At 43.8% G+C, this 24,484-nt stretch overlaps 1 protein-coding gene across 31 annotated transcripts in view; it reads left to right on the forward strand.

Moving 5' to 3' along the window:
• Positions 1-24,484, forward strand: part of SCRIB (scribble planar cell polarity protein) — a 117,227-nt gene that overhangs the window by 32,345 nt on the left and 60,398 nt on the right. For 29 of the 31 annotated variants that reach the window (XM_082753408.1, XM_082753405.1, XM_082753416.1 and 26 more), the window contains exons 11-18: positions 1,002-1,168; positions 1,765-1,889; positions 3,107-3,232; positions 3,767-4,000; positions 4,478-4,795; positions 7,056-7,118; positions 23,328-23,417; positions 23,998-24,075. In XM_082753408.1, coding sequence (XP_082609534.1) covers positions 1,002-1,168; positions 1,765-1,889; positions 3,107-3,232; positions 3,767-4,000; positions 4,478-4,795; positions 7,056-7,118; positions 23,328-23,417; positions 23,998-24,075 — 1,201 coding nt within the window. The remainder of the gene's footprint in view (positions 1-1,001; positions 1,169-1,764; positions 1,890-3,106; positions 3,233-3,766; positions 4,001-4,477; positions 4,796-7,055; positions 7,119-23,327; positions 23,418-23,997; positions 24,076-24,484) is intronic. The other 2 variants (XM_082753427.1, XM_082753434.1) reach the window with 2 other exon arrangements.

Below are 24,484 nucleotides of genomic sequence, written 5' to 3' on the forward strand. Positions count from 1 at the left end.
GGCTGGGCCATGGTGTGTTTTGGGAGACTCTGGATCTGTGCTGATCATGGGATCAGCAGTTTAGAGAGGTTGCTTAAAGCTCTGGAAAGAGGCTGTGTCTCTCAAGCTTTTTGCCTGCAAAGCATAGGGTAGAATTGATACAGATGCATGGGGACATTTTTCCATGTGTGAAACAAAGATCAAGGGAAATTCCTGGTCCACTGTATTCATGCTTCCAAATTCTGTAGTTGTATGTCATCAATCCTCAGGTAACTGGTGACCAAGCCTTATGTTTTTCCCAGTTCCCAGTGGTTTGAACCACTCAGCAATCAATTGTTTGTAGCCTGCTACAGGTCTGTAATTCATGCAGGGATGGAGATGGGTTTTTTTTCCTGATTTGCTTGTGATTCCATGGGTGTTTGCATACTCTGACTGTGGGAAGATGAAATTTCTACCAGGTGCCATGTCACATGCAGAAGTGTGATTTGGGGCTTTGCTATTTACAAAATAGTCTGCAGGTAGACTAGTTCAAAAACTTCCATTTAAAACAAACAGGAAAAAATAACCACAGTGTGCAAACATTTGTGATCTGGTCTGAAAGCTTCTGCAGGTTTTAGCTGCAGTTCTGTTAGCTGAGGCTGGTATTTTTGTAGCCGTTGGAAGCTGACCAGAGCTTCTGTTTGGAACGTCAGTGATGTCTCCACAACAGTGATGCATTAAAGTGGCATCTTTTTGTTTTTCAAACCCCTCTTCAGAGTTCACCATTTTCCACATGGGAAATGATAGGAGTTGTCACCTGCTAAAAACTGATTCAGGTTCCTTGTGGTTTATGGGGATCAGTCCCTGGCTGTGGAAGAGCAGCATGCAGCTTGAGACAGCTGCTTCTGTGTGTACAGAAGTGAGGGATTCCCATAGTGGCTAGACCCTGTCCTTCTCTAATGCAGATGAGGCAGTCTGGAGCTGAGTGGAATTGCCTTCGTTACTAAATAAGTTTAACCAACAGTTCTTCTTTTCTCTTGCAGACTACAAAACTTGCCGTTTGCTTTGACGAATCTTAACCTGAAAGCCCTGTGGCTGGCAGAAAATCAGTCCCAGCCCATGCTGAAATTCCAAACAGAGGATGATGAAAAGACAGGAGAAAAAGTTCTCACTTGTTACCTGCTTCCCCAGCAGCCTTCTCCTAGCCTAGGTAAGAGACTACATTATGAATGCTGTCCGCAGTACTGTGTACTGCAGAGAGTGATGTAGGGAAGCGAACGTGAACCTTATCTGCTTGGCTGGACTGTTCTTGGTTACTGTGGTAGCTGTAGTGCACCTAAGCTCCTGACTGACTGCTGTTGATTTCCAAGGCAGATTGTTAAAACTGAAAAATTGCTTCTCTACCATGCGGTGAAAAAGCTGCAGCCTAGTCTTCAAATCTTCTGCTTATATTTACTGACTGAGGAGTTTGTAGTCTGTAAGGTTTGCTTCCTGTCATGTTGATGTTTTTGTGTTAGTACTTCTGATTTGTGCCTTATTCCTACCTTTTTTTGTTAGTTCTTGGGTAAGATACGCTAGAGCTGAAACCTTCAGTACCTTTTGTAGAGGCTGCCATGGATCTGGTAGGAGACATACAAGAGGTGACAACATCTGTAGGCTAGATCCTATGTTTTCAAAGCCTCTGCAGCTTGATGCCGTGGGCAGATGAGACAAAAGTGCCCTAATGAGTTGAGAACTGTCTTTCATCCAAGACCACATCCCTGAATATTCAGAAAGTAGCTCCCAGTCTGTTATTTTTCTTCCCAGAGAATCTTCTGCAGAACAGTGTGGATGAGAGCTGGACAGACACCAATTTAAACAGAGTCAGTGTGATTCAGTTTTTGGATGAACCCAAAGTGGATGATGAGGAGGAGTCTGGAGCTGAAAGACGGGTAAGGAGTTTTCTGGTGGCTTGCTGTCTTCCTGTGGAAGCATGGGCACAATCCACAGCTTTTTACGTAGGACAAGAAGCAATTATGGTGTTCCCATCTCACAGCTCCTATGGTATTGCTGTAGGTTTGTACTAAATTTTTGCAGTAATGGGGGCATTATGTGTCCTGAAAAGAAAAAAGGTATATAAGAGATTTATTTCCTTGAGAGCATTTATGCAGACTTACAGTTTGGTGGCTGTCCCATGGGAGCTGAGTAATGACTACTAACCTGCCTGCAGATCAGTCAGGTAGACTAGAGATCTGAGCAGTCACAGCAGCGTCAGGACTGGATTTTAGTTGGTGCCCTTCTCAGGGAAAAGCTGTACACCCAGAATTGTGCTAGGCAATCTTCTAGCCTGAAGCCAGAGATAAGCCTGTGCTGTTGACTGTAGTGCTACTACAGTAGCTAAACATTATAATTGTAGACAGGCAGCTTCAAAAAATATAGCAGATCATTTTGCTTTAATTGCAGGTGCAAAGGGGAGGATAGAAGTTTCACTGTTCAGCAGGTATTCTATTGGTTTAAATCTCCTGCTGAACTTATTCCTTTTTATCTTGTGGAGAGGCATTATCTAGAGATTTGAATCCTTCTAATGAAATGTAAACAATGTATCTGTCCTTCCAGCATGGAGATAATTATCCTGCTGGTGTTTGGAGGTTTACTGGTTAGGATTTGGGTGTTTTTATTTTTTTCTTCTTTCCTTTAACACTCTTGTTAATTTTATGATACTGTTTTTCTTGACTTTTAGCTTGGATGGACCTAGTTAAGCATCACAAGTTCTGCTGACACACAAGCTTGTCAGGCATATTAAGAACCACCAAGCAGACTAAGATGAAAATCTACCTGTGTGTTGACTGATTGGCATTTACTAAGACAAACACGATTAAAAACTTCCCAGCTTTATAATTTCTTCCAGACCCTGTGTCAGATGGAAAGGAGGTTAATGTCTGTGAGATGGATCTGATAAGTGTCATCTTCCATTTCTCTCCTCTTCCCAGCTGCATGCTGTAATAGCAGAGAAGTCTAGATCAGATTCTGTGACATTTAGTTCGTGTCCAGGTGGGGCTCTAGTGGTCTGATCAAACATGTCATTTGAACTGATTCAATCTTGAAGCGTGACACATATTCCTCTGACTGTTAAATCTCATGCTCTGCATGCATGCTTTTTCTTTGGTAGGGCCTACAGCGCAGAGCAACCCCTCATCCCAGTGAGCTGAAGGTTATGAAGAAAGTGATTGAAGTTCGGCGCAATGAGGTACATGCTGCAAAACCTGGCACAGACCTGAATTCACCTAAGTCAGAAGTGAGTGCTGTTCACTAAGAAATGGATAACCGTACAGAACGTGTAGCAGATGTGGGGAATGGGAAGGTAGTGTTTGTAAGCTGGGCAGGAAGAACTTAACTTTTGGGAAACGTGGGAATGGACTGAGCATGGATTGTCTGCATTTCATGAATTAGAACCTACCTTGTGGTGTCTGCTGGGGCCACAAAAGTGCAAAGTGCAGCAAGGATACAGAAAAGGCCATAGCGGGGATTGTGTGCCTCACTGCCACTTCTGTCACAAAACAGGGAAAGAAAAAGAAAGCTCTGATATACTGAATAAATATTGATGGGAATAGAGTACTGGGGGGTGTTGCCTTGCTGCCCAGGTGTGATACTGACAATAAATGCCCACATAGATGGTGAAACAGGGATAGAGCTAGGAAGGTAACGGGCAACTTGAAAAAGCTGGTTCTTTTGGCAGTGGACCATACCCCACCCTGCACCAATCAGATTATACTGATCCGTTTCCTACTTTGGTTTCCATCTTGATTTTTGTATTCTATCATCTTCCCAGGAGAAGAGACTGAGTGCCACATCAAATCGCAGTGAGGACTCCCACCTTTCTAACAGTACCGCCTCTGCTGACTTCAGGGGAGAGGAGCAGGGAGAGGAGGGACAAAGGAGCTGGCCAAATGGGCAGCTGTCTGAGATGCAGGAGCCGGAGAAGGTGGTAAAGCCAAAAGCTGAAGAGGAGCATAAAGAAGCAGCTGTCCAAGAGGAGGAAGATGTAGAAGTGGAATACAATGAGGTAGGAATCTAGGAACTGCATCAGGATCATGTTAAAAAGTGGAAGGATTCGAAAGTCTCGGAGAAAATGATAAATGGATTTACAGAGTGTGGTTTGGGCATTGCTGGAGGCAAGTAAAGGCCCTGGAAACTAACTGTAAGTAGAGATTCAGGGAGCCTGAGGGAGCAGGGTCCATCAAAGACTAGGAAAGATAGCATGGGAATGAGGCAGGGACTGTGCAAAAATCAGGGTTGCAGGTCTGAGTGCCCTCAGTCCATGAAGCTGACAGATGTGTATAGGTCAAGGAGTTGATACAGGGGTGGGGGCGAAAACAGGTAAGGGGAAATTTGAGTATGTGTTCCTGCATCATCTTTATCATTAAAGCAAAAATGCTGGCTTTGCCTGTGTTGGTAGTAGAGGGACAGCAGATTTATGTGCTGCCTGCACCTATAGCTGTTATCTGAGGCTCACAGCCTTTCTGGGGCTTTGCCATTGCAGCCTACTGTACACTTTGCTGAGGACACACTAATAAGGAGTGAAGATGAGGATGAAGATGAAGAACGACCATTCCCAGTGGAGAAACAGAGGCTTATCCGCAAGGACACACCCCATTATAAGAAACACTTTAAGATAACTAAGCTGCCCAAGCCAGAGGCAGTGGTGGCACTGCTACAGGGGCTGAACAGTGATGGAGTCCCAAAAGAGGAAGAGGAGCTGGGAAGCCGCAATAATAATGCAGAGCCTGAGGATCAAGAGGAAGCATGGGATGAGGATGATAGAAAAAATGGAGCTTTATCTGCTCAGCCATCGGTGAAGGTAAGGTCTTGAGGGGAGGGGGAAAGGTCAGAGGGGTGCCAGACCACCCTTCTGCTGCTTTGAACTACCAGCCAGGTTGACGCAGTACCAATGAAAACGTTCTCAAGAGGCTCCAGCACTTCAGGAGAAACATGCTGAGGGCAGGAGAACTGAAATTCTTTCTGGGGCTTATACGATTGTCCAATCGTATAAGCTGTGCCATGTTGCTTATGTCTGACTTCTCTTGCTATGTCCAAATGCTTGCACGCTCCCCTTATGTGCGATGTTGTGATCTGTGCTACAAGAACAGTTCTTCTGTCCCATCACTGACGAATTTTTTCATTCCTGTCAAAAAATGACCTTCTTGCTTGCTGGTTGTTGCACCTCGTTTGCTACAGGATGAACCGTGTTCCTGGATGGATCTAATCTCAGGCTTATGTTCAGACTGCTTACAGTTGCTTTTCTGCCGCAGTTCAGGTCCTGAAGAGGAGTGGTAGTGAGAGCATCTAGGAGCATGCCATTCTCATTGGTTCTACCCAGTGCCTGCCCCAGCACAGGTGCAGTCTGATGAAGTGTGTATAGGGACTTGAGGGAGCCTGTGCTATGGAGTTCTGCCATTGCTATGGGGCCACAATGAGCCTTTTTTCTGGTCATGGTTGGGGCTGATGAGTTAGGTGAATCACCATGTTTCATCAGGGACATCCAGATTCTTGCTTGAGGAAGATGCTCACAAAAGAATAGGAATATACTTATGAGGGACATTGCCTGATGTCAGACCAGTTCTTACTAAAATTGGTGATGAAATTCATGGTTTTGTGAGGTGTACTTACCAGGCAGGGATTAGGATGCAGCTGAATCTACATTATATAGAGTATGACACCAGCAAATCTTATGGGAGAGATGTAGGTCTCTGAACTGGTGTAATATGCTGGAGTAAAACCTATTCTTGCTGTAACTGCACACACTCCAGACTACTGGGATCTTTTCAACCCCATGCTGGAGTTCAGATTGCACAGGGAAAGTTCTCGCACTCAAGTTTCCATTGGAGCCTTTCCTTCAGTGGATGCTTGCCTTGATGTATCTGAGCTGATAGTTGATCCCTAGGGTTGAGAAATGTAGTTTCCTTACCATTTGCAAAGTTCTTCAGAATGAAAATGCATTGTTGCTGCTGCTTGTAAGAGTGTGTGAAGCCATCCTAAGTCCACTGTATCTAAGACCTGCCGTACATGTGAAATGCCCTGACCCAAAAGGCTCATTTATTTTAGTCTGGGACTCAAAGCTAAGGACACACTGACCCACTGGCAAAACCCATGAAGACTACATAGGTGTTGAGACCATGGGTTTGGTATTGCTGTTAAAGTTGTCCTTATTAGAGGCTAAACCTTCAGCCTGGAAATTACAATTCTCCTTTTCTTGGGGCTGGGTTGAATACTTGCTCCATGAAGGCAGGTTTATTAGCGTGCCTCCTTAGCTGTCTTCCAGAAGTACGAATGTGGGGAGCAACGTCCCCACAGAGTTTCAAGTGAGGAATGTGGTATACATGCATTAAGTAAGAAGGTAGGACAAGGTGTGCAGGAGGCTGTCCTTAAATTGGAGTTGCTTGTTTTTTTTTTTTGTTTTTTTTTTTTTTTGTTTTGTTTTGTTTTGTTGTTTTTTTTTTGTTTTGTTTTTTTTTTTGTTTTTTTGTTTTTGTTTTGTTTTTCTTCTCCCAAAGACATTTGGTTTTCAATAGAAATTCTAAGATTTCCTGGATTTGGGAGCAGGATGACTGAGCATCTGACACTTCCACCGGACACATTTCCCTTCACAGGAGGGACCAGTGAAGTTTGATTTGGGATAGCTTCATTCCTGTGCGGCAGCTAGGTGGCACCAGAGGGCCCTTTGCAGTTCTCTTCTGTGTTGATTAATCCTTCCTCCTTCACTGAAAGACTCGGTACAGAGTGGGTAAAACCAGCTAATGGTGTTTAGCTTGTGAGCTTGATGGTCACAGCCTCAGTGTGTCAACACAGACAAAATATGGCCTTTAAGATGTGGTTTCCAGTTAGCTAGGCCAAAGAATGCTGACACTCTGCATGTTGTGAGCCATGGTCGCAGCCCTGTCGCAGGTACTTGCTGGTAGGTGGTAATCAGCAGTGGTATGAGTGGGGTCTGCTCTGGTGCTGTGTGGCCAGACCTATCAGAGTGGTGTGCGTTTGTGTGTTGGGTGGTGGTGGTAGTGGTGGTGGGTTTGGTTTATGCTCCACTAATCCGCATGCCTCTTTGCTGGTTCCTGTCCTAACAGGGGGTGTCGTTTGATCAAGCCAATAATCTGCTGATTGAACCTGCTCGCATTGAGGAGGAAGAGGTCTGTACCACTCCTACTGTTCTCTCTCTGCCAAAAATCATTCAATCTGCTTGATTTGCTTCCCAGGCTCACCCATTGTTGTAGGGGAAACTGATCTATCTGGGTCAAGTGGCTTCTGGACCTGACTGATTGTAAAAACACAATGATTGTTTCCTCCCCTGCTTTCACCTCCTTTCCCTACTTTCCATACCTGAGGTGAGAATGGCTGCTGCAGATCAGGAATGAGATGGAAGAAATGTGAAAAACCAAAGGGGGCACAGGTGGAAAGTTCCTATTTGCTGTGCACTGAGGAAAAAGAAGGTGGAAGAAAATAAATACATACATTCAGGAGTGGTGGTAACTCAGGAGTAGAAGCCTCAAGAATCTGCTGAATGCTGTGTATGGCTCTTTGGGGTAGGGAGGATAATCAACCTCAGGACACTGCAAATGCATGAGAAAGGTGAACTGGAGCTAATGATTCTTGCATCTCATGCAGCCCCTCGTGCAGTCTTCACATGCAGCATTTTGGGATATCAGAAAGGAGCAAGTGGCGCTAGGGGGGCTGTAAGGTCCCAGTCATATGTATGGTGTTCTGCACCAAAGCTTAAGTTTTCAGTAGGCTTGCCTTATCCTTTGTGTTAGTGGGCTTTCTGCAGGTAGTGTTTCCAGAGAACTCTTGGAGGCAGAGCGCTACTGCCCATGGTAAGAGGCAGAAACTGTTGTCAGTACTGTTTGCATGAAAGATACTTTCCTTGGAACAGTACATTAGTACCCATGTATTACTTGTGAGTGCTGGCCTATTTGTCTCTGTGAACTTGCCTCTGTGCTCCTTCCTCAGGGGTGAAATGGAGGCTTTTCTTTCTTGGTTTTGGAGTAAGACTTTCTGGGAAGGAGGTGGCACATACTTCCATCGAAATGTGATCTGGCTTATACATGGTGTGTTGGTGTGCCCTGAAGGTCTTTCAATCTCCTTATTTGTAGATCTTTTGAAAATACATTCACACTTCTTGCATTTCTCTTTGTATGACTCTTCTGTCATCAGTAAAGAGACAAAAAACTCACTGCAAGTGCTTCCTGGTCCCTCGGTTAGCAACACACTGCTCTTGGTCCTCCTTTCTAGCTGCTAGACCTCAAATTGCATATGCCGAATCTTCTTGCTCCTCAAGGCTCAGTAGCCCAAGAAGCCTCAGCCTTGTGTTGGACACAGGCTGCCTGCCTCTTCCTTTTGTCCTGCCCATGTTCCACCTACATCTGATAAAAGTGCCTAGAACAACTTGGAGTCAACTGGGGAGGGCAGCTGGTTAGATGCCCCAAGTTGCTCTGATGTCCCTGTAGTATCATTTCCTTCTTTATACAGATCTGTTGCCTCACCATAAAAGACTAGTGTGGTAGTGCCATGTAGGATGTGAGATGGTATTGCAGCTCCCAAGGACAAACATTTTGGAGATCCACAAGATGGGTGGAGGTGATGGCAAAGTCACCCCAGAGCAGAACAGTTTTGGGAAGCAGTTGATTGTCCTACAGCTCATGGGGAGCAGTCAGCCTAGTGGATAGTTGCTGACCTCTCCAGTCAGCAATAATCTGTCATTTTAGAGGGGTCATGCTGAGCACAAATCAGGACAGCAGCCGGTATGGAAGAGTTAGTCTCCAAAAGCATCAGTGAAAGCAAACTATGGGACTCAAGCTGACAGTTCTGTGAGAGCTGGATTTGTGCACTGTCCTGGTGGGACACCTCCATCATGCTCAGAGGGGTTCCCCTTGCCATCTTTTCGTAGAACATCAACTGTGAGAAGCATGTACCTCTCAGTGAGTAGGGCAACAGGAGAAATATTTAGGACCTGAAAGACTACATAGTGTCTGAGTAGAGAATCAGCTTGGGAGGTGACTGATACCAGAAATACAATCTACCTACTGTTTCCAGGGATGAATTCATATACTTGAGAAGAATCTGTTATAGCTAAACCAGTCTGTTATAGCTAAACCAATGGGCTATTTCCCTGAGCAAGGCCATTGCAGAGTGGAATCCCGCGTGTCTCTTGTTCAGCACAGAGTAAGTTCATGATGTTGATATCACATTCCATGAATAATTTTATGCAGCTCTTAGAGAGAGGAAACTAGTGATGTTGTTTCAGGATTATGGTTAAGACTTAAAGAACACAAAGAGTGGCCTCCCTAGAGTAGAGCTGGAGACATCTGCGTGACTTCAGTCAGCACTGTAACACAGTAGGGAGCCTAGCGCTGTGCATGCAGCTGGTACTTCCAGAGTTCCTTTGCCTGTTAGGGTAAGTGGTACTCTACTGCAGGGGAAGAAATAACTTTGTAAAAGCATAGGACTTATTGATATTTGGATTCTAGTTCCCAATGTTTTGTCATAGTCTACATCTGTACTATAGAAAACGGCTGTATCTGGGTTGTAAAGGAGGCTTCTGGAAGAGAAAAATAGTATATCATGCTCCTATTTGAAGGCATGAGTTTGCACTTTAAATCTGCTTAGTTTCAGAGAATTTTCGAAGAAATAGTCCAGAAAGAACTGCTGTGCAAATTGAAGATGAGAACAATGCAAAGGAGGTCCCAAGTTCTGCTTAAGTGAGCAATGCTGCTTTGTCTGCAGTAATGGCTGGTGTCATCCTGTGTTTGCCCAGTGTTAATTTGTCTTTTACAGAGCACCTGAAAATATGAGTCATGAAGTGCCCTGCTTGTGCTGATTGAAGAGCTTTATACATTCTTCTTCTTCTGACATGACATTCTCACAGCTGTACAAGATTGTAGAGAGGATATTTTGGTAATTTCCATCCCTATGAAAAAGCTAGGCTGATGTTAGAGGTTGAAGGTTCTTGAGTTCCTTGTTGGACGGTGGAAAAGATCCTGTCAGCTTCCTCTGCCAGATCTTGTCGCTCTGGAGTCAGAAGCAAGTCACGTCTTCTTGTTAAAGCAGTCTTATCCTGTGGAAATTGCTCAGAAATGTTACCATTTGTGTTTGAATGCAGCCTTCATGCTTGGCACTACAGTTCTTTGCCAGAGGCAGACTGTGACAACACAGCGTGGTCCTGAAGCATTCAGTGTTAAGTGGGGTTTAACTTCGAAAAGGTCAGCCCACTTAGTTTATAGCATTGGGATGCCCTGATGCTGCTGCAGCACTGCATTGATTACTTGGATCCCTGCACCTTGGTGTTTTATTGTTGACTTGGTGAAAACACTACTTATCAGGATATTGTCACGCTTTGAATTCTTATGTAGCCAATCTGATTTTCCTACAGTGTGATCTATGTATTTTAAACCCTGAAAAGATTAAGAAACCTCTTTTGTATAATGCAAGAAAAATATGTAATTTGCTCATCTGATTTGAGTAGGACATACTTTGAGGGAGCAGAGTCCCCCTCAAAGTTACGAAAAGACACAACACTACTTTCTGTACTTGTTTTTTAAAATGTTTTATCATCCCACTGAGCAAGGAAAATGTGATGTAATCTCTGTTCAAATTTTTTTTGGCTTTTGATTTCTTGCAGTACATTTTTTTAACCTTTTCCTAGTGAGATGAAAGGTCCCTCAGTATTCTTTCTTATGCTATTGCCCTATAACAGTTTGGATGTAGAGACTGTAATCTTCCCTTCCTAGATGTACTATTTTTCATTCAGGTCTATTAAGTCAGTTTGAATATGATTCACCTACAAAATGAGAGATTACTTGTCTGACTGCAGTTCATTCATCATAATATATCACTGTCAAGTGCAAATCTTATTTCCTATGGAGATTCTTGAGGACTGAGTAGTAAACTGTAGAATGATTTCTCGCTCATGTGAGGAGCTACCTGCAGTTTCCTTTTCACTCATTTAGTTCCTTTCTCAAAAAAAAAAAAAAAAGCAATAGAGAAGTGGGTTTTAACAGAGAGAGAAAAGACACCTGTTTAAACAAAACACTACACTGCAAATCTGATCCTCCCTTTTGAAACAAGAAAACAGGATGTATACAACAGATACAGATCATGTTGCTTAGGACCAGCATTACATAAAAAAAAAATAAATAGGAATTTCAAAAATGCCTCTAGAAATAAATGGGACATTTGCAAGCCTTTAAAAGTTGTTCCCTACTGGAAAAATGAATTGCATTTTCTGACTGTGTCAATAGCAGAAGAGAGAACTTGTTGAATAGTGTTGAGACCTTGAAATGAAGAATGTTATCTCCAGCTTAGATCCAGGAACTGAAATGAGAAAAAAATGATGCTAGGTTGACATTTCTGGAAGTTACACTTTAACCAAAAACAACCTATATTCAATCCAGAATCAATTAGCTGAATTTAAGGCTGACATAGATTAGGAAGAAATCCTGAAGTGAAGTCTCCTACCATCACTCACTAGCTGCAGAATCACAATGCTTGAGATTGGAAGGGACCTCTGGAGGTCATCTGGTCCATTCCCCAATTAATCAGGGCCACCTAGAGCAGGTTGCCCAGGACCATGTCCGGGTGGGTTTTGAAGATCTCCACGGGGTGAGCCTGTCTGGGCAGCCTGTGCCAGTGCTCTGTGACCCGCACAACAAAATGTTTCTTGACAATCAGGGGGAATCTCTTGTGGTCCAGTTTGTGCCCATTGTCTCTTGTGCAGGCCACCAGGCACAGCTGACGAGAGCATGGCTCCATCTTCTTTGCACCCTCCCTTCAGGTGTTTCTAGACATTGGTAAGATTCCTCTGAGCCTCCTCTTCTCCAGGCTCACAGTCTCAGCTCTCTCAGGCTCTCCTCACAGGAGAGGTGCTGCTTCCTCACGTTTGTAGGCCTTTGCTGGACTCTGTCCGGTATGCCCATTTCTCTCTTGTACTGGGAAGCCCCAAACTGGAGCCAGCCCTCCAGATGTGACCTCAGCAGTGCTGTGCAGAGGGGCAGGATCACCTTCCTTGACCTGCTGGCAATGCTTTGTGTAATGCAGGCAAGGATACCCTTAGTCTCTTAGTGACAAGGGCACACTGCTGGCTCCAGGGTCTTTTCTGCCAAGCTGCTTTCCAGGTGGGTGGCCCCCAACATGCCCTGTGCCCGGAGTTCTTCCTCCCCAAGTGCTGAATTTGCACTTTTTGTTCAACTCCATGAGGTTCCTATCAGACCCTTTCTTCAGCCTGTCGAGGTCGGGACAGCAGCAGGACCCGCTGGTGTGTCCACCACTCCTCCCAGCTTAGTGGTGTCTGCAAACTTGCTGAGGGTATACTGTGGCACATCATTTAGATCACTGAGTTTGTACTGTGTATCACAACTTAGGCAAACATTTTATTTAATATAGATTGTGTTTTCTACTTTCCCAATGCATGCATGCATGCTCAGGTTTCTTCTACTGGGAGGCTGTTCCAGATTTCTACTTGAATGACTGGAAAACTTGATTGCGAACTAAACTTGCATTTGTTTATTCATTGTTTTCATTATTTTTTTTTTCCTGAAAAATCTTTTCTACTGTCTGACCCTTTGTCCTTTGTGCATTTTTATGAGTGTCAGTCACAAGTCCTTCGAGCCTTCATTTTGCTGATTAAAAAAAGATTCTTTAAGTCTTCTATGATTTATTCTTTATATCTTGTCTTTCTCACTACCCTTTCGTGCACCCATTCTACTTGAACTCAAACTTGTTGACTGTTGTTAAGATGACAGAGTTTATTCAGTCTTCAGTTCACTATATTCCATAGTTTTTCTTCTACTTATGGTGTGGCAGATTCTGTTTATGAATAGGAATTCTCTTTAGCTACCTTGTTTTTATTCCTCCATTTAGTGTCAAGGATCTCAGGTTTTGTCAGGTTTAGTGCAAGAATTTTCCTTCTATCTCATTGTCACTTTGGACAAACACTTTTCTAGTGTGCTGTTCTTAGCAGCACAGAATGGAAATGAAGCAATTCTTAGTGTGAAGCTAGCCAATGAAACAAATTTTAGAAAAATTTCATAAATTTCCCAGAATTCTGTCATTTAATTACATACTGCCATTTTAATTCTATATTCCTAAAATGGACCCTTAAAACAATAAGAAATTTCTGGGCTGCAAAGGAGTTGGAATGTGAAAAAATTTAGTCAGAATTATAAAAAATGAATGACTATACCAATGATTTTAACACAAAAGAGCATCAATAAGAATAGGAATAAAAATCCGGTACTGCTAAAGAGAGGAAAAAATATAAAATTTCAGTATTACTCATTCTAGCTCAATCTGCAGTATTTCCATGTCTAGGTTTTTCTTCTAGTTCTGGGAATGGTTCAGTGCTCTGTATCTTTCTACTTGGGTTGGGGCAATGCCAGATGAATACACAGTGGGAGAAGAACTCACTGAGAACAGCCCTGTGGAGAAGGACTTGGGGGTTCTGGTGCATGAAAGGCTCAACATCAGCTAGCAGTGCGTGCTTGCAGCCCAGAAGGTCAGCTGTGTCCTGAGCTCCATTAAAAGAGGCATGACCAGCAGGGGACAGAGGTGATTCTCCCCCTCTGCTCTGCCCTCATCAAGCCCCACCTGGAGCACTGCATCCAGTTTTGGGGCTCTCAGCACAAGAAAGCGAGTTCAGAGGAAGGCAACAAAGATGATCAGAGGGCTGGAGCACCTCTCCTATGAAGAAAGGCTGAGAGATCTGGGGCTGTTAAGCCTGGAGAAGAGAAGGCTCCGGGAACACCTCCTTGCAGCCTTTCAGTAATTAAAGGGGTCTTATAAAAAAGATGGAGAAGGACTCTTTGCTCGGGTAGATAATGATAGGACAAGGGGGAACGATCTTAAACTAAAAGAGGATAGATTTAGACTAGACATTAGGAGGAAATTCTTCACTTGCCCCATCCCTGGAGGTGTTCAAGGCCAGACTGGATGGGGCCTTGGCCAACCTGATCACCTGAGTTGGTGACTTCCCTGCCTATGGCAGGGGGTTGGAGTTAGATGATTCTTAAGGTCCCTTCCAACCCAAGCCATTCTATGCTTCTGTATTTGGCAGGGAATCAGTTGCCATTCTGTGATTTTTATCTTTGTCCAATACTGATTTTGTTTATCTATGCAGTTGAGTGTTTTCATTTCCAGAAGGACTCTGTCCTGTTGCGTACCATGGATTAGCTAGTCCAGTTCTTTCAGGAACCTCTCTTTTGCTGTTGATGTTTCCATGGCTGTAGGAAGCCTGTGTGCCTATTGTGATGAGGAGGAAGGACTAGCTCCTTAAATCCCTATTTCTGGAATTAACGGAGGAACTAACTATATCTATATGAACCCAGAGGTTTTTATGGTTCAAAAGTCATCATCAAGAGGTATATTTAATATATTGCATTCTTTCCGTCATACTCACTTAATGTCATGTCATCCATTGTCTTGGAGCCTCTTTGGAGAAGGGGGTCTGTAGGAGTACGCCTGAGCATTTAGCATTGCAGGTCACCTGTCCTGTGTCAGCTCTTCATACTACTGTCAGTCATTAGTACGCTGCCATCTCTGCCTTGCCAGGTATCCATTCCCCTTGTAACTAACAAAACATTATAAAGGAGGAATAAGCAAAATCAGAGCTAGAAAATCTTCAGATCATCTCTTCTGCCAGGGCAGGATCTTTCCTTTGTGTTCCTTTTTCCATTGTTCATTTTTAATTTAGTTCTCAACATCTCATGCAGTGATGTCTTACCTTCCATTTGCTCACTGATATTTTCAGCCTGTCCCTATGTCCTCATGAGTTACTGCTTACTGAAGCCGCACAGATTTAGCTCTTCTAATCTTTCCTGGTGAGTCAGTGCCTCTGGCTCCTGAACTGTTATGTGTCTCTTCTGTAACTACCTTCTATTTTGCTGGGATGTTCCTGGAAACAGACACAGGGTTGAATGTGATATCTGTAAAGACACCTCTGTTGGTGGATATGCCGGTCTTTATTTGGGAACTACGAAGTGCAGTTTTTAGTGAGGCATTGTGATTCTTTCAGTGGTATTTTCCCAGGTCCTTGTAATGTGTTATTAAGGATTTCTGAACTGTTTATACCATTGTACTAGATACAGTGGAGCTGCTGTCCATGAATTTGTCTCATCTCTCCAGTCCCATTGATACACTTTTATTCTATAGTATTCACTGGCAGTAAATTGTGCAATTCAATTGTACTTTGCATTGCAAAGGTTTTATTTTAAGAGTGCTGCTGAAAATTAATTGGGAATCCAATGGCAGTCTGGTCTGGTGGAAGGTGTCCCAGTCCATGGCAGAGGGGTTGGAATTGGATGATCTCTTTAAGGTCCCTTCCAACCCAAGCCATTCTGTGATTCCGTGACCCCTGATTTGTTGCTACAAGCATGGAATAATCTTTTCCTATGAAGTCATTAATGTCATGAAAAAGATTTAAAAAAATAAATTATTTCCCATCCTCTCCCATACTGGAAGGATGCTATGCTCCTGTCAAACAGAACAATTAGCATTTTTTTCTGTCAGGAATTCAAAATAACATCAGGCCTGATAAAGATCTCTGCAGAACCCTACTTCATAGTTCTTCTTTATTTCAGTTAGTTCTTAGTTTGTATAATGTAAAACTAAACCCAGCATCCTATGATGTCAGTGTGAATGCCTTGTGATAAGAAATTTCATGTTTTACAAAAGCCTGCTTATTAGATTTATACGGTTAATCTGTCAGCCAAGTTTAGAGTCTTGTCAAGGAATGGAATAATGGTGTAGGTTTTTTTTGCTTATTTGAAAGACCTAATTTTCATAATATTCAACTGCTTGTTATGAATGCTATTTCTGTCTGCTCAGTAAGGGACATGCATACTAGTTCTTCTGTTTCTTTTCTGGAAATGGTGCTAGGATGACTGACTGGTAGGTATCATCTTGTAATATCTTAATTTAACAGCACAACGTAAATGCTATTTCAGGGTATCAAGTTTCCAGGATTTTATAAGTACTCTATAAGTATATTGGAGACCTTGGTCAATTGTTAGGACTCTTAGGTACAGGTTATCTAGTTCTTCTAATTTTTTAAGTGATTATTCGTTTTGATTATATTTAATGGATTCTTGAGCTCGTGTTGGAGTGAAATGTGATTTACGTGATATGTATGCATTATCTTATTTCTATCTAAATACAGATCAGAAGTATTTCTTGAATATTTGCCTTTTCCAAGTCACTGTTGACAACCCAGTCTCATCTAAAGTTTCAAGTGGAGTAAATCCAGGGATCAGACACTGCCTCTGAACGTATAGCATGCTATAAAAAGATGTCTATGCATGCAGAAACTTGCTGCCTTCTGGAAATAAAGCCCTTAAACCCTCACTCCTTTGGGCATGTCTGGAGGAACAACTTGGTCTTTCAACAGGCTCTGAAGAGCAGCAGTTCCATACTTGCTCTGCTGAACCCTGTAAATGTCTAGATTTCTCCCTCTGTATCTGCTGTGCCCCTGCCAATAACAAGTTGCAAAAATCCTTAGTTCGCAGTTTGTAGGGGACAGCACTAAATACTGTTCCAAGTCTGTTGGGCAATATTCAGATATCCCTGTCTGCTAGAGAGCAATGCTTCTAGTTTCTCTAGAAAGGTATACATTTACTCAATGCAATTTGGAATATCTCAGAGGATCAAGAGAATCTGTTAAAAGATTGCTATATCAAAAATCTATGAAAAACAGGTTAGATTCGAACCAGTCCTTAGAATCAGAAAATATTCCAAGTTGGGACTCACAAGGATCATTCAGTTCAACTCCTAGGTTCCCAAAGGACCACCCAAAATATCTGACCACGTGTCTGAGAGCATTGCCCAAATGCCTCTTAAATTCCAGCAGGCTCGGTGCCGTGACCGTTTCCCTGGGGAGCCTGTTCCAGTGCCTGACCACCCTCCCAGTGAAGAGCCTGTTTGTAATATCCAGCCTGTACCGCCCCGGTCACAGCTTCAAGCTGTTTCCTTGGATCCTATTGCTGATCATCAGAGAGAAGAGATCAGCACCTGCCCCTCCGCTCCCCCTTGTGAGGAAGCTGTAGACAACTGCGAGGTCTCCCCTCAGTCTTCTCCAGGCTGAACAATCCAAGTGACTTCAGTCACTCCTCATATGTCTTCCCCTCCAGACCCTTCACCGTCTTATTATGCTCTTATCTAACTGTATTTTGGTCATTTTGTCCAGAAAGATACTCTGAGAGACAGAATTGGAAGCTTTACTGAAATCCAGAAAGATTACATTGGCCAGCTTCTTTTGGTCATCTGGATAGGTGATCTTATCATAAAAGCAAATTAATTTGTGAATTCATGTTGGCTACATCCACTGTCTGTGTTGTCCTTCATGTGTTTTTTGATAACTCCTAGAATAATCTTCTCCATAATTTTACCAGGCACTGAGTATTACTTACAGGCCTGTAATTGCCAGGATCTTCTTTCTTGCCCTTCTTGAAAATTGGGACCACATTTGCCAGCTTCCTCTCCAGATTCCTAAGACCATTAAAAAAATTAAAAAATAAATGAGAGAGGTTGTGCAATGACATCAGCCAGCTCTCTCAGTACCCTGGGATTAATCCCATCAGGCCCCGTGGACTTATATGCACCAAAGTGGAGCAGCAAATCCCGCACAAGTTTGGGGTTGACTCGGAGTTTATCGTTCCTGCAGTCACGGTCCTCCCATTCAGGGCAGCTGGGTACCAGAGCCCATCACTGGTGTTGAAGACAGAGGTGAAAAATGCATTAAACATCTCTGCTTTGTCTATATCCCTGTTTGTTAGGTGACCATCCTCATCAAGTATCAGACCAATGCTCTGGTCCTCCTTTTCCTGTTACCATACTTTAAAAAGCCTTTTTTATTGTCCCACACACTGCTTTCCAGCTTCAACTCTCATTGAGCCTTGCCTGCACAAATTCTCTCCCTACAAAGGTGAGAAGAATCCCTGTAACCCCGCAGAGGGCTGTGCTGCCATCCATACCTGGACAAGCTGGAACACTGGGCAGTAAGGGACCTCATGAATTTCAGCAAAGGCAAATGCAATGTCCTGCATCTCAGGCAGAATAACCCCGTGCACCTGTAAAGGCTGGGAGCTGACCTGCTGGAGGGCAGCCCTGCAGAGAAGAACCTGGGAGTCCTGGTGGACAGCAGGTTAACCATGAGCCAGCAACGTGCCCTTGTGGCCAAGAAGGCCAACGGTATCCTGGGGTGCATTGGGAAGAGTGCTGTCAGCAGGTCGAGGGAGGTGATCCTGCCCTTCTACTTAGCGCTGGTGACACCTCTCCTGGAGTATTGTGTCCAGTTCTGGGTTCCCCAGTACAAGAGGGATGTGGAGCTCCTGGAGTGAGTCCAGGAGGGCTACAAAGATGATTAGGGGTTTAGAGCACTTATTGTACGAGGACAGGCTGAAGGAGCTGGGCCTGCTTAGCCTGGAGAAGAGGAAACTGAGAAGGGGATCTGATCAATGCATACAACTATCTGAAGGGAGCGTGTCAAGAGGATGGGGCTGGACTCTTTTCAGTGGTGCCCAGTGACAAGACAAGATGCAATGGGCACAAACTGAAGCATAGGAAGTTCTGGCTGAATATGAGGAAACATTTATTTATTGTGAAGGTGAACAGAGCACTGGAACAGGTTGCTCAGAGAGGTTGTGGAGCCTCCTTTTTAGGAGATATTCGAAACCCGACTGAGTGCCATCCTGTGTAATGTGCCCTAGGTGATTGTGCTCAGCAGCGGAGTTGAACTAGATGATCTCCAGAGGTCCCTTCCAACCTCAACCATTCTGTGATTCTGCGTAGTTCTCCCACGTCACCCAACCTTGGTTCCGGTGACTGTATGCTTTCTTTTTCTGCCTAAGCACTTGAAGAAGATCCCTGCTTAGCCAGGCCAGCCTGCCCGTCCTGCTTGACTTCCAACATTTTGGAATTCCCTGTTCCTGTGCTCTTAGGAGGTGGTACTTAAAAAATGACCAGTAACATTGGACCCCAGTGTGTTTAAAAGCACTTTCCAGGGGACCTCACTAACTGAGCTGTCTGAAGTCTGCTTTCCCCCAGTCCAAAGTTGAAGTTTGGTGGCAGTTTTCCTCCTATCTCCAAAGATTTTAAACTCAACGACTTCATGGTCACTACGGCCAAGGTGACCACCTATTGCCACTTCACACACAAGACCCTCCCTGTTTACAAGCAACAGGTCCTAGAGGGCACCTTTCCTAGTCAGCTCTCTTAGTACAAGTACTAAGTTATTATCAACCACTGAATCATCTGGGTTCAAAGAGACCTCTAAGATCACCCAGTCCAACCTATGACCTAACACTAACGTCCTCCACTAAACAATATCACTAAGCTCTACATCTAAATGTCTTTTAAAGACCTTCAGGGATGGTGACTGAACCACTTCCCTGGGCAGCCTATTCCAATGCCTAACAACACTTTTGGTGAAGAAGTTCTTCCTAATATCCAACCTAAACCTCCCCTGTCGCAGCTTTAGCCCATCAAGGTGCTTCAGGAATCTCCTGGACCTTTTTGTCTCAGCTATGTGATATTCCCAGTTGACATCTGGCAGGTTGAAGTCCTGAAGTCTCCCATAAGGACAAGGACAGCCAATCTAGAAGTCTCTCTCAGTTCCTTAAGGAATAATTCATCAGTGTCATTGTCATCCTGGCCAGGTGGTCTGTAGTAGACTCCTGCAATGATATCTCCTTTATATTTGTTTGTATGTTAATCCTTACCCAGAGCCTATCAACTGCATTGTTGCCAATCGCAAACTCTGCATAGTCCAGTACCCCGTTACATAGAGTGCCACCCTCCCACTTTGCCTGCCCTGCCTATTCTTTTTGAAGAGCCTGTAACCATCCATTGTAACACACAGTCACAGACCTCTTCCCAACAGGTTTCACTTATGACAACAGTGACATAGCTGTGGAACTGGACTAGGGCTTCTAGCTCCTCTTGCTTGTTTCTCATGCTGCGTGCATTTGTGTAGAAGCATTTCAGATGTGCTTCATTGAACCCAGCCCCTCATGGCGCAGACTGAATGAAGGGTCTTGCTAGCATACAGTCCCTCAGTTTTTGGCATGCAGTCCCATAGCTTATCACTGGCAGACCCAGTTTTGTCCCTTTCCTCCTTCAAATCTAGTTTAAAGCCCTATCAATCAGCCCTACCAACTCTTGCCATTGTTTGATTGTGTTCCCCAGAGACTTAGAGGCAGAAACACAGATGAGACTGAGGGAGGTAGAGGAGAGGGGAGGAAAGTGTAACTGTTGGTTTTTACTTAGGTGCAATCAGTATGATAAATGTTTTTTTTCCTAGTCTCCAGTTCAGGGAAATGCCAGCTTTAGGCTGAAGTGGTGGCCTTTGCCATTTTCCCACTTTACTCCTGTCCAAGCAGCACATTTCCACTGAGGACATGCACGCTTGCCTGTCTGGAAGGAACTAGGAAGAAACACCAGATATGTTGCCCATTTAATGAACGTTTGCCTGTTCTGCTGCTGTAAGGAGCCAGAATCAGATGAGCAGCATGTTTCTAGGTGGGGAATATCACAGGTCTGTTGTTAAGTCTGAGATGAACCACTGTTGGGCGGTGGGTGGATCTGTGTTTCTAAGAGTACAAATGCAAGAAGAGAAATAAATACACAGAAAAGTCATTGACAAGAGTGTGCAGGGGTGGTCACAGTGCCATCCCCTGCTGTTAGGACAAATGTTTTCTTGAATGAAAGTCAAAGCAGCACTAGAACACTTACACTTTTAGGAAGGTATAATTTAGTATTTCAGTACAAAAACCAGTGTCTTAGCCTTTGTATGAAATAAAGTCATAGACTATCCCACAAGAACCCTCAAGGTCCAATTCTTGGCTCTACACAGGAGCACCCAGAAGTCAGACTATACGTGTGATAGTATTGTCCAAAGGCTTCTCAAACTCCAGCAGGCTTGGGGCCATGACCATGTCCCTGGGGAACCTGTTCCAGAGCCCAACCACTCTCTAAGTTATGAACCTGTTCCTAATATCCAGCCTGACCCTCCCCTGTCCCAGCTCCGTGCCATTCCCTTGGGTCCTGTCACTGTCACTAGAGAGAAGAGCTCAGCACCTGCCCCTCCGCTCCCCTCCTGAGGGAGCTGAAGGCCACCATGAGGCCTCCCCTCAGTCTTCTCTTATCTGCACTGAACAAACTAGGTGATTTCATCTGCTCTTCATGCATCTTCCATTCTAGACACTTCATCTTCTTAGCACTGAATGTAAAACTAAAAGATACATATAGGCCACTGGAACCTTTTTTGTAAGGCTTCTTTCTTGTCAGGTACATATTAATATTATAGTCTTTCCATAGAGTTCAAACAAACATTCACCAGTTTGGTTTCTTACCGCAGTATTTTATGGGAGAACTTACTTGCTTTGGGAGTTGGAAATCTTTCTAGCCTAAATATATTTATGTCCCATGCAACCCCATTTGCTGTTGTTCCAGCAGCATCTTTTAAGTTTAGTTACACTTGGTTCCTCATTGGTGTTTTGTTTTTTCACTTTACATTGATAGACCTGCGGTTCTTAACCCTTAGAACAGTTGACTTTTCTGGCAGATTTCCTGATATTTTTGGTCTGTTTTCTGTGAATTTGTGAAATCTGTTGTTTTATGGTTTATCTTTCAGTTAGTTTCAACAATCAACTTAGTGTGAAACTGAAAGTGACAACCAGTGACATCATATATTCCCTGTTCATTGTCAAAAGCAAGTCAAAAACAGCAGTCTTGTCATATTCAGTCACTGAGCAAAATCATCAGCTATCTTATTCAGGAATATCTGGATCCTATTATTAGAATTCTCTCATTAGAATTCTACATATGGGAACCAAGTTTTCTGTAGACAAATTGACAATTTTTAATGAAATTAGATAAAAGCTTTTATAGCGTTATCAAAATCCAGTGAGACTGGAGAATAAAGTGAGTATTTTCACTTAGATCCTAATAGACTTTTTCACACAAGAAGAGTTTATGTAATGTGTAAGCGGTTTTAAAGTGTGCTATCAATGATAAACAATGCTGTTTTATGCCCACCACATTTTTGTCTCATCTGAATAATCCATGTCTTTCAGTACTTGGATTTAACTCAGTCTCCAGGTCTTGCACTACAGACAATGTATGTATGGTCAGTCTAGAATCCAGGGTTAGCTTGTGAAGATTCTGGCTCCTTTCTACTATAGCATCGACTGGGCATAAAGGAAATGGCAAAGAACCTCAGTCCAATTCTGCATTTCCTGGGGTTTTTGATCTTAGTAGAATGTGAAGGCCCCACAAGCTGTTGCTTTTGTCACTGTAGAAAATGAAGAATATTTGAAGGGAGGGCATTAAGGAAGGGCTCTCCTGCTTCATTCGTTGACTGCCTTGTGGCCTGGCCAAAGCCAAGTGGATCTGATGTTGAAGCTAGAAACCTCTGCAGCAGCCGCTCTCTGTTCTGGACTTTGTTTCCAGAGAAGTGACATCTGGAGGACAGTAAATTTGGTTCTCTCCAGAAGTCTGCATACATTTCCATCACTTGCATCACCAGCTCCTTGGTCCTTGGCCCTGACAGATCCCCGAGGGAACCCTGCCTATCCCATTCCTTTCCGATTCCTACCACATGCTCCTTACCTTCCTTCTCATGACTTGGGGCAACACAAACAGTTCATGCTAGTGCCCTGAATATAGGCAATTTCAGTTCAAGTTTGCAGAGAGTTTTGCTATTGCAAGGGGCCTTAATTTGGTATTTGGAAATGGGAGATGGGAAGAAGAGGCTTCTGGATTGCACAGCTACAATCCTGAGCCTACACATGCAGAGGGGAGAAGAGGAAGGAGCCACTGAACAAGACAGATGGCTTTTCCAGAATCACACACTGATTTCCATCAACAGAGTAAAGCCAAGTATCTGTCCCAGTGTATTCTGGAACATGTGCCATTCTTGTTACTGCATGTTACATTAGGGTGATCCTTAATCTCCCAGTAGCTGTATGGAATTGCACCCCAAAGAGAGCTATGTGGTAGATCTGGGCTGTGATACGAACGCTATCCCTGTTTTCTTATCCAGTCCTATTCTACTCTTTCTCAATTTACTTTGTGGTGGACATCTCATTCCAGTGTGTTCAATACAGGCAAACTAACTCTTGGTCTTGAGATATAGTTCAGAACCCAACTATGAAAACTGGTTTGTTTATATGTATTGCAACTTTGGTCCCTTTGAGGCATCAACACCACAGCTTACACAAATACATGAGTAGATGCATGCAGATAAAGTCTATATTCTTGTGCTTATTCTCTTAAGTAGTCATCTCTTGCTCTTCAAGATGTTTTTGGCATCTTCCATGCCTGCACTGACTTGTAACCTGTGTTCATTCTGCTTCCAGCTGACATTGACTATCGTGCGGCAGACAGGGGGGCTGGGCATCAGCATCGCAGGGGGCAAGGGCTCCACCCCCTATAAGGGTGACGATGAGGTAAGACCTTGGACTGCATAATTATTGAAGCACCCCCTTTTCAGGGACTAGTTCTCTGTAGATGGACATTGGATTTCCATATGTAAGAGCTTTGTGGTCGTTGGACTGGGCTTTCACAGAGCAAGGTGGAGAGCAACCCTTGACCTGCCGAGGAGCCGGGGGCTGGAGCACAACTTCTCAAACATTCAGGCTACTGACCACCAAGAGCAGCAATGAGAGCAGCAGTTTCTTTCCCACTTGTGTCCTGATGTACAGGACTTAAAAGGAGAAAAGTACAGGGTTGTCTTCCACACATGATAGCATCAGCTGTGTTGTTCTCAACCTATTGGAAAAGGATTACTGTTTCCTGCCCTTTTCCTTTTTGTCACCTGTGGGGTAGCCCTGGAACGGGATTTTTTTTTCTCCTTTCCACCAACTCCTGAACAGAGTGACGTGGATGTCTTGTCCCCACAGCCAGGGTATGGGATTGGCAAGGGATTTCCCCTTTCCCTTAAGTTGAATGGGGTGGACTACTTTCCTTCCACACTTTACGTGGTTGAGGAATGGACTCCACTTCTTTTAACATAGAGTGTTTTTCCAGGGCATCTTTATTTCCCGTGTGTCAGAAGAGGGACCTGCAGCTCGTGCAGGGGTTCGTGTTGGGGACAAGCTTCTGGAGGTAAGAACCTAGCTAATATTTCTAATGACTAGAGAGTGGATGGAGAGGTGTGGGTTGATGCATAAGTGCATTGCACTAGTCTGTAAGCCAAATTAAGCATCTGGAGCTGCACAAGGAGAAAACAAAATCCCCCCTAGCTGAAAAAGTAGGTTGTTTAATTAACATTGCCATTTATCTTTGAGTTAGCTGCATGGGGTTTGCTGCCTTGTGGAGATGGTAGAGGTGATGGGAAGGATGAGGCTTCCTGTGGAAGAAAATTCCCCTTCATAGAAAGGGCCCCTCCTATGGTTGTCAGGAGCTACCTTGGAGACGTTGCAGAACCATAGAAAATCCTGAGTTGGAAGAGACCCACAAGGATCATCAAGTGCAACTCCTGGGTCCACACAGGAGCACCCAAAAATCAAACCAT

This window comes from Aythya marila (assembly GCF_965140915.1).
Source record: "Aythya marila genome assembly, chromosome: 2".
NCBI classification, from domain to species: Eukaryota; Metazoa; Chordata; class Aves; order Anseriformes; family Anatidae; genus Aythya; species Aythya marila.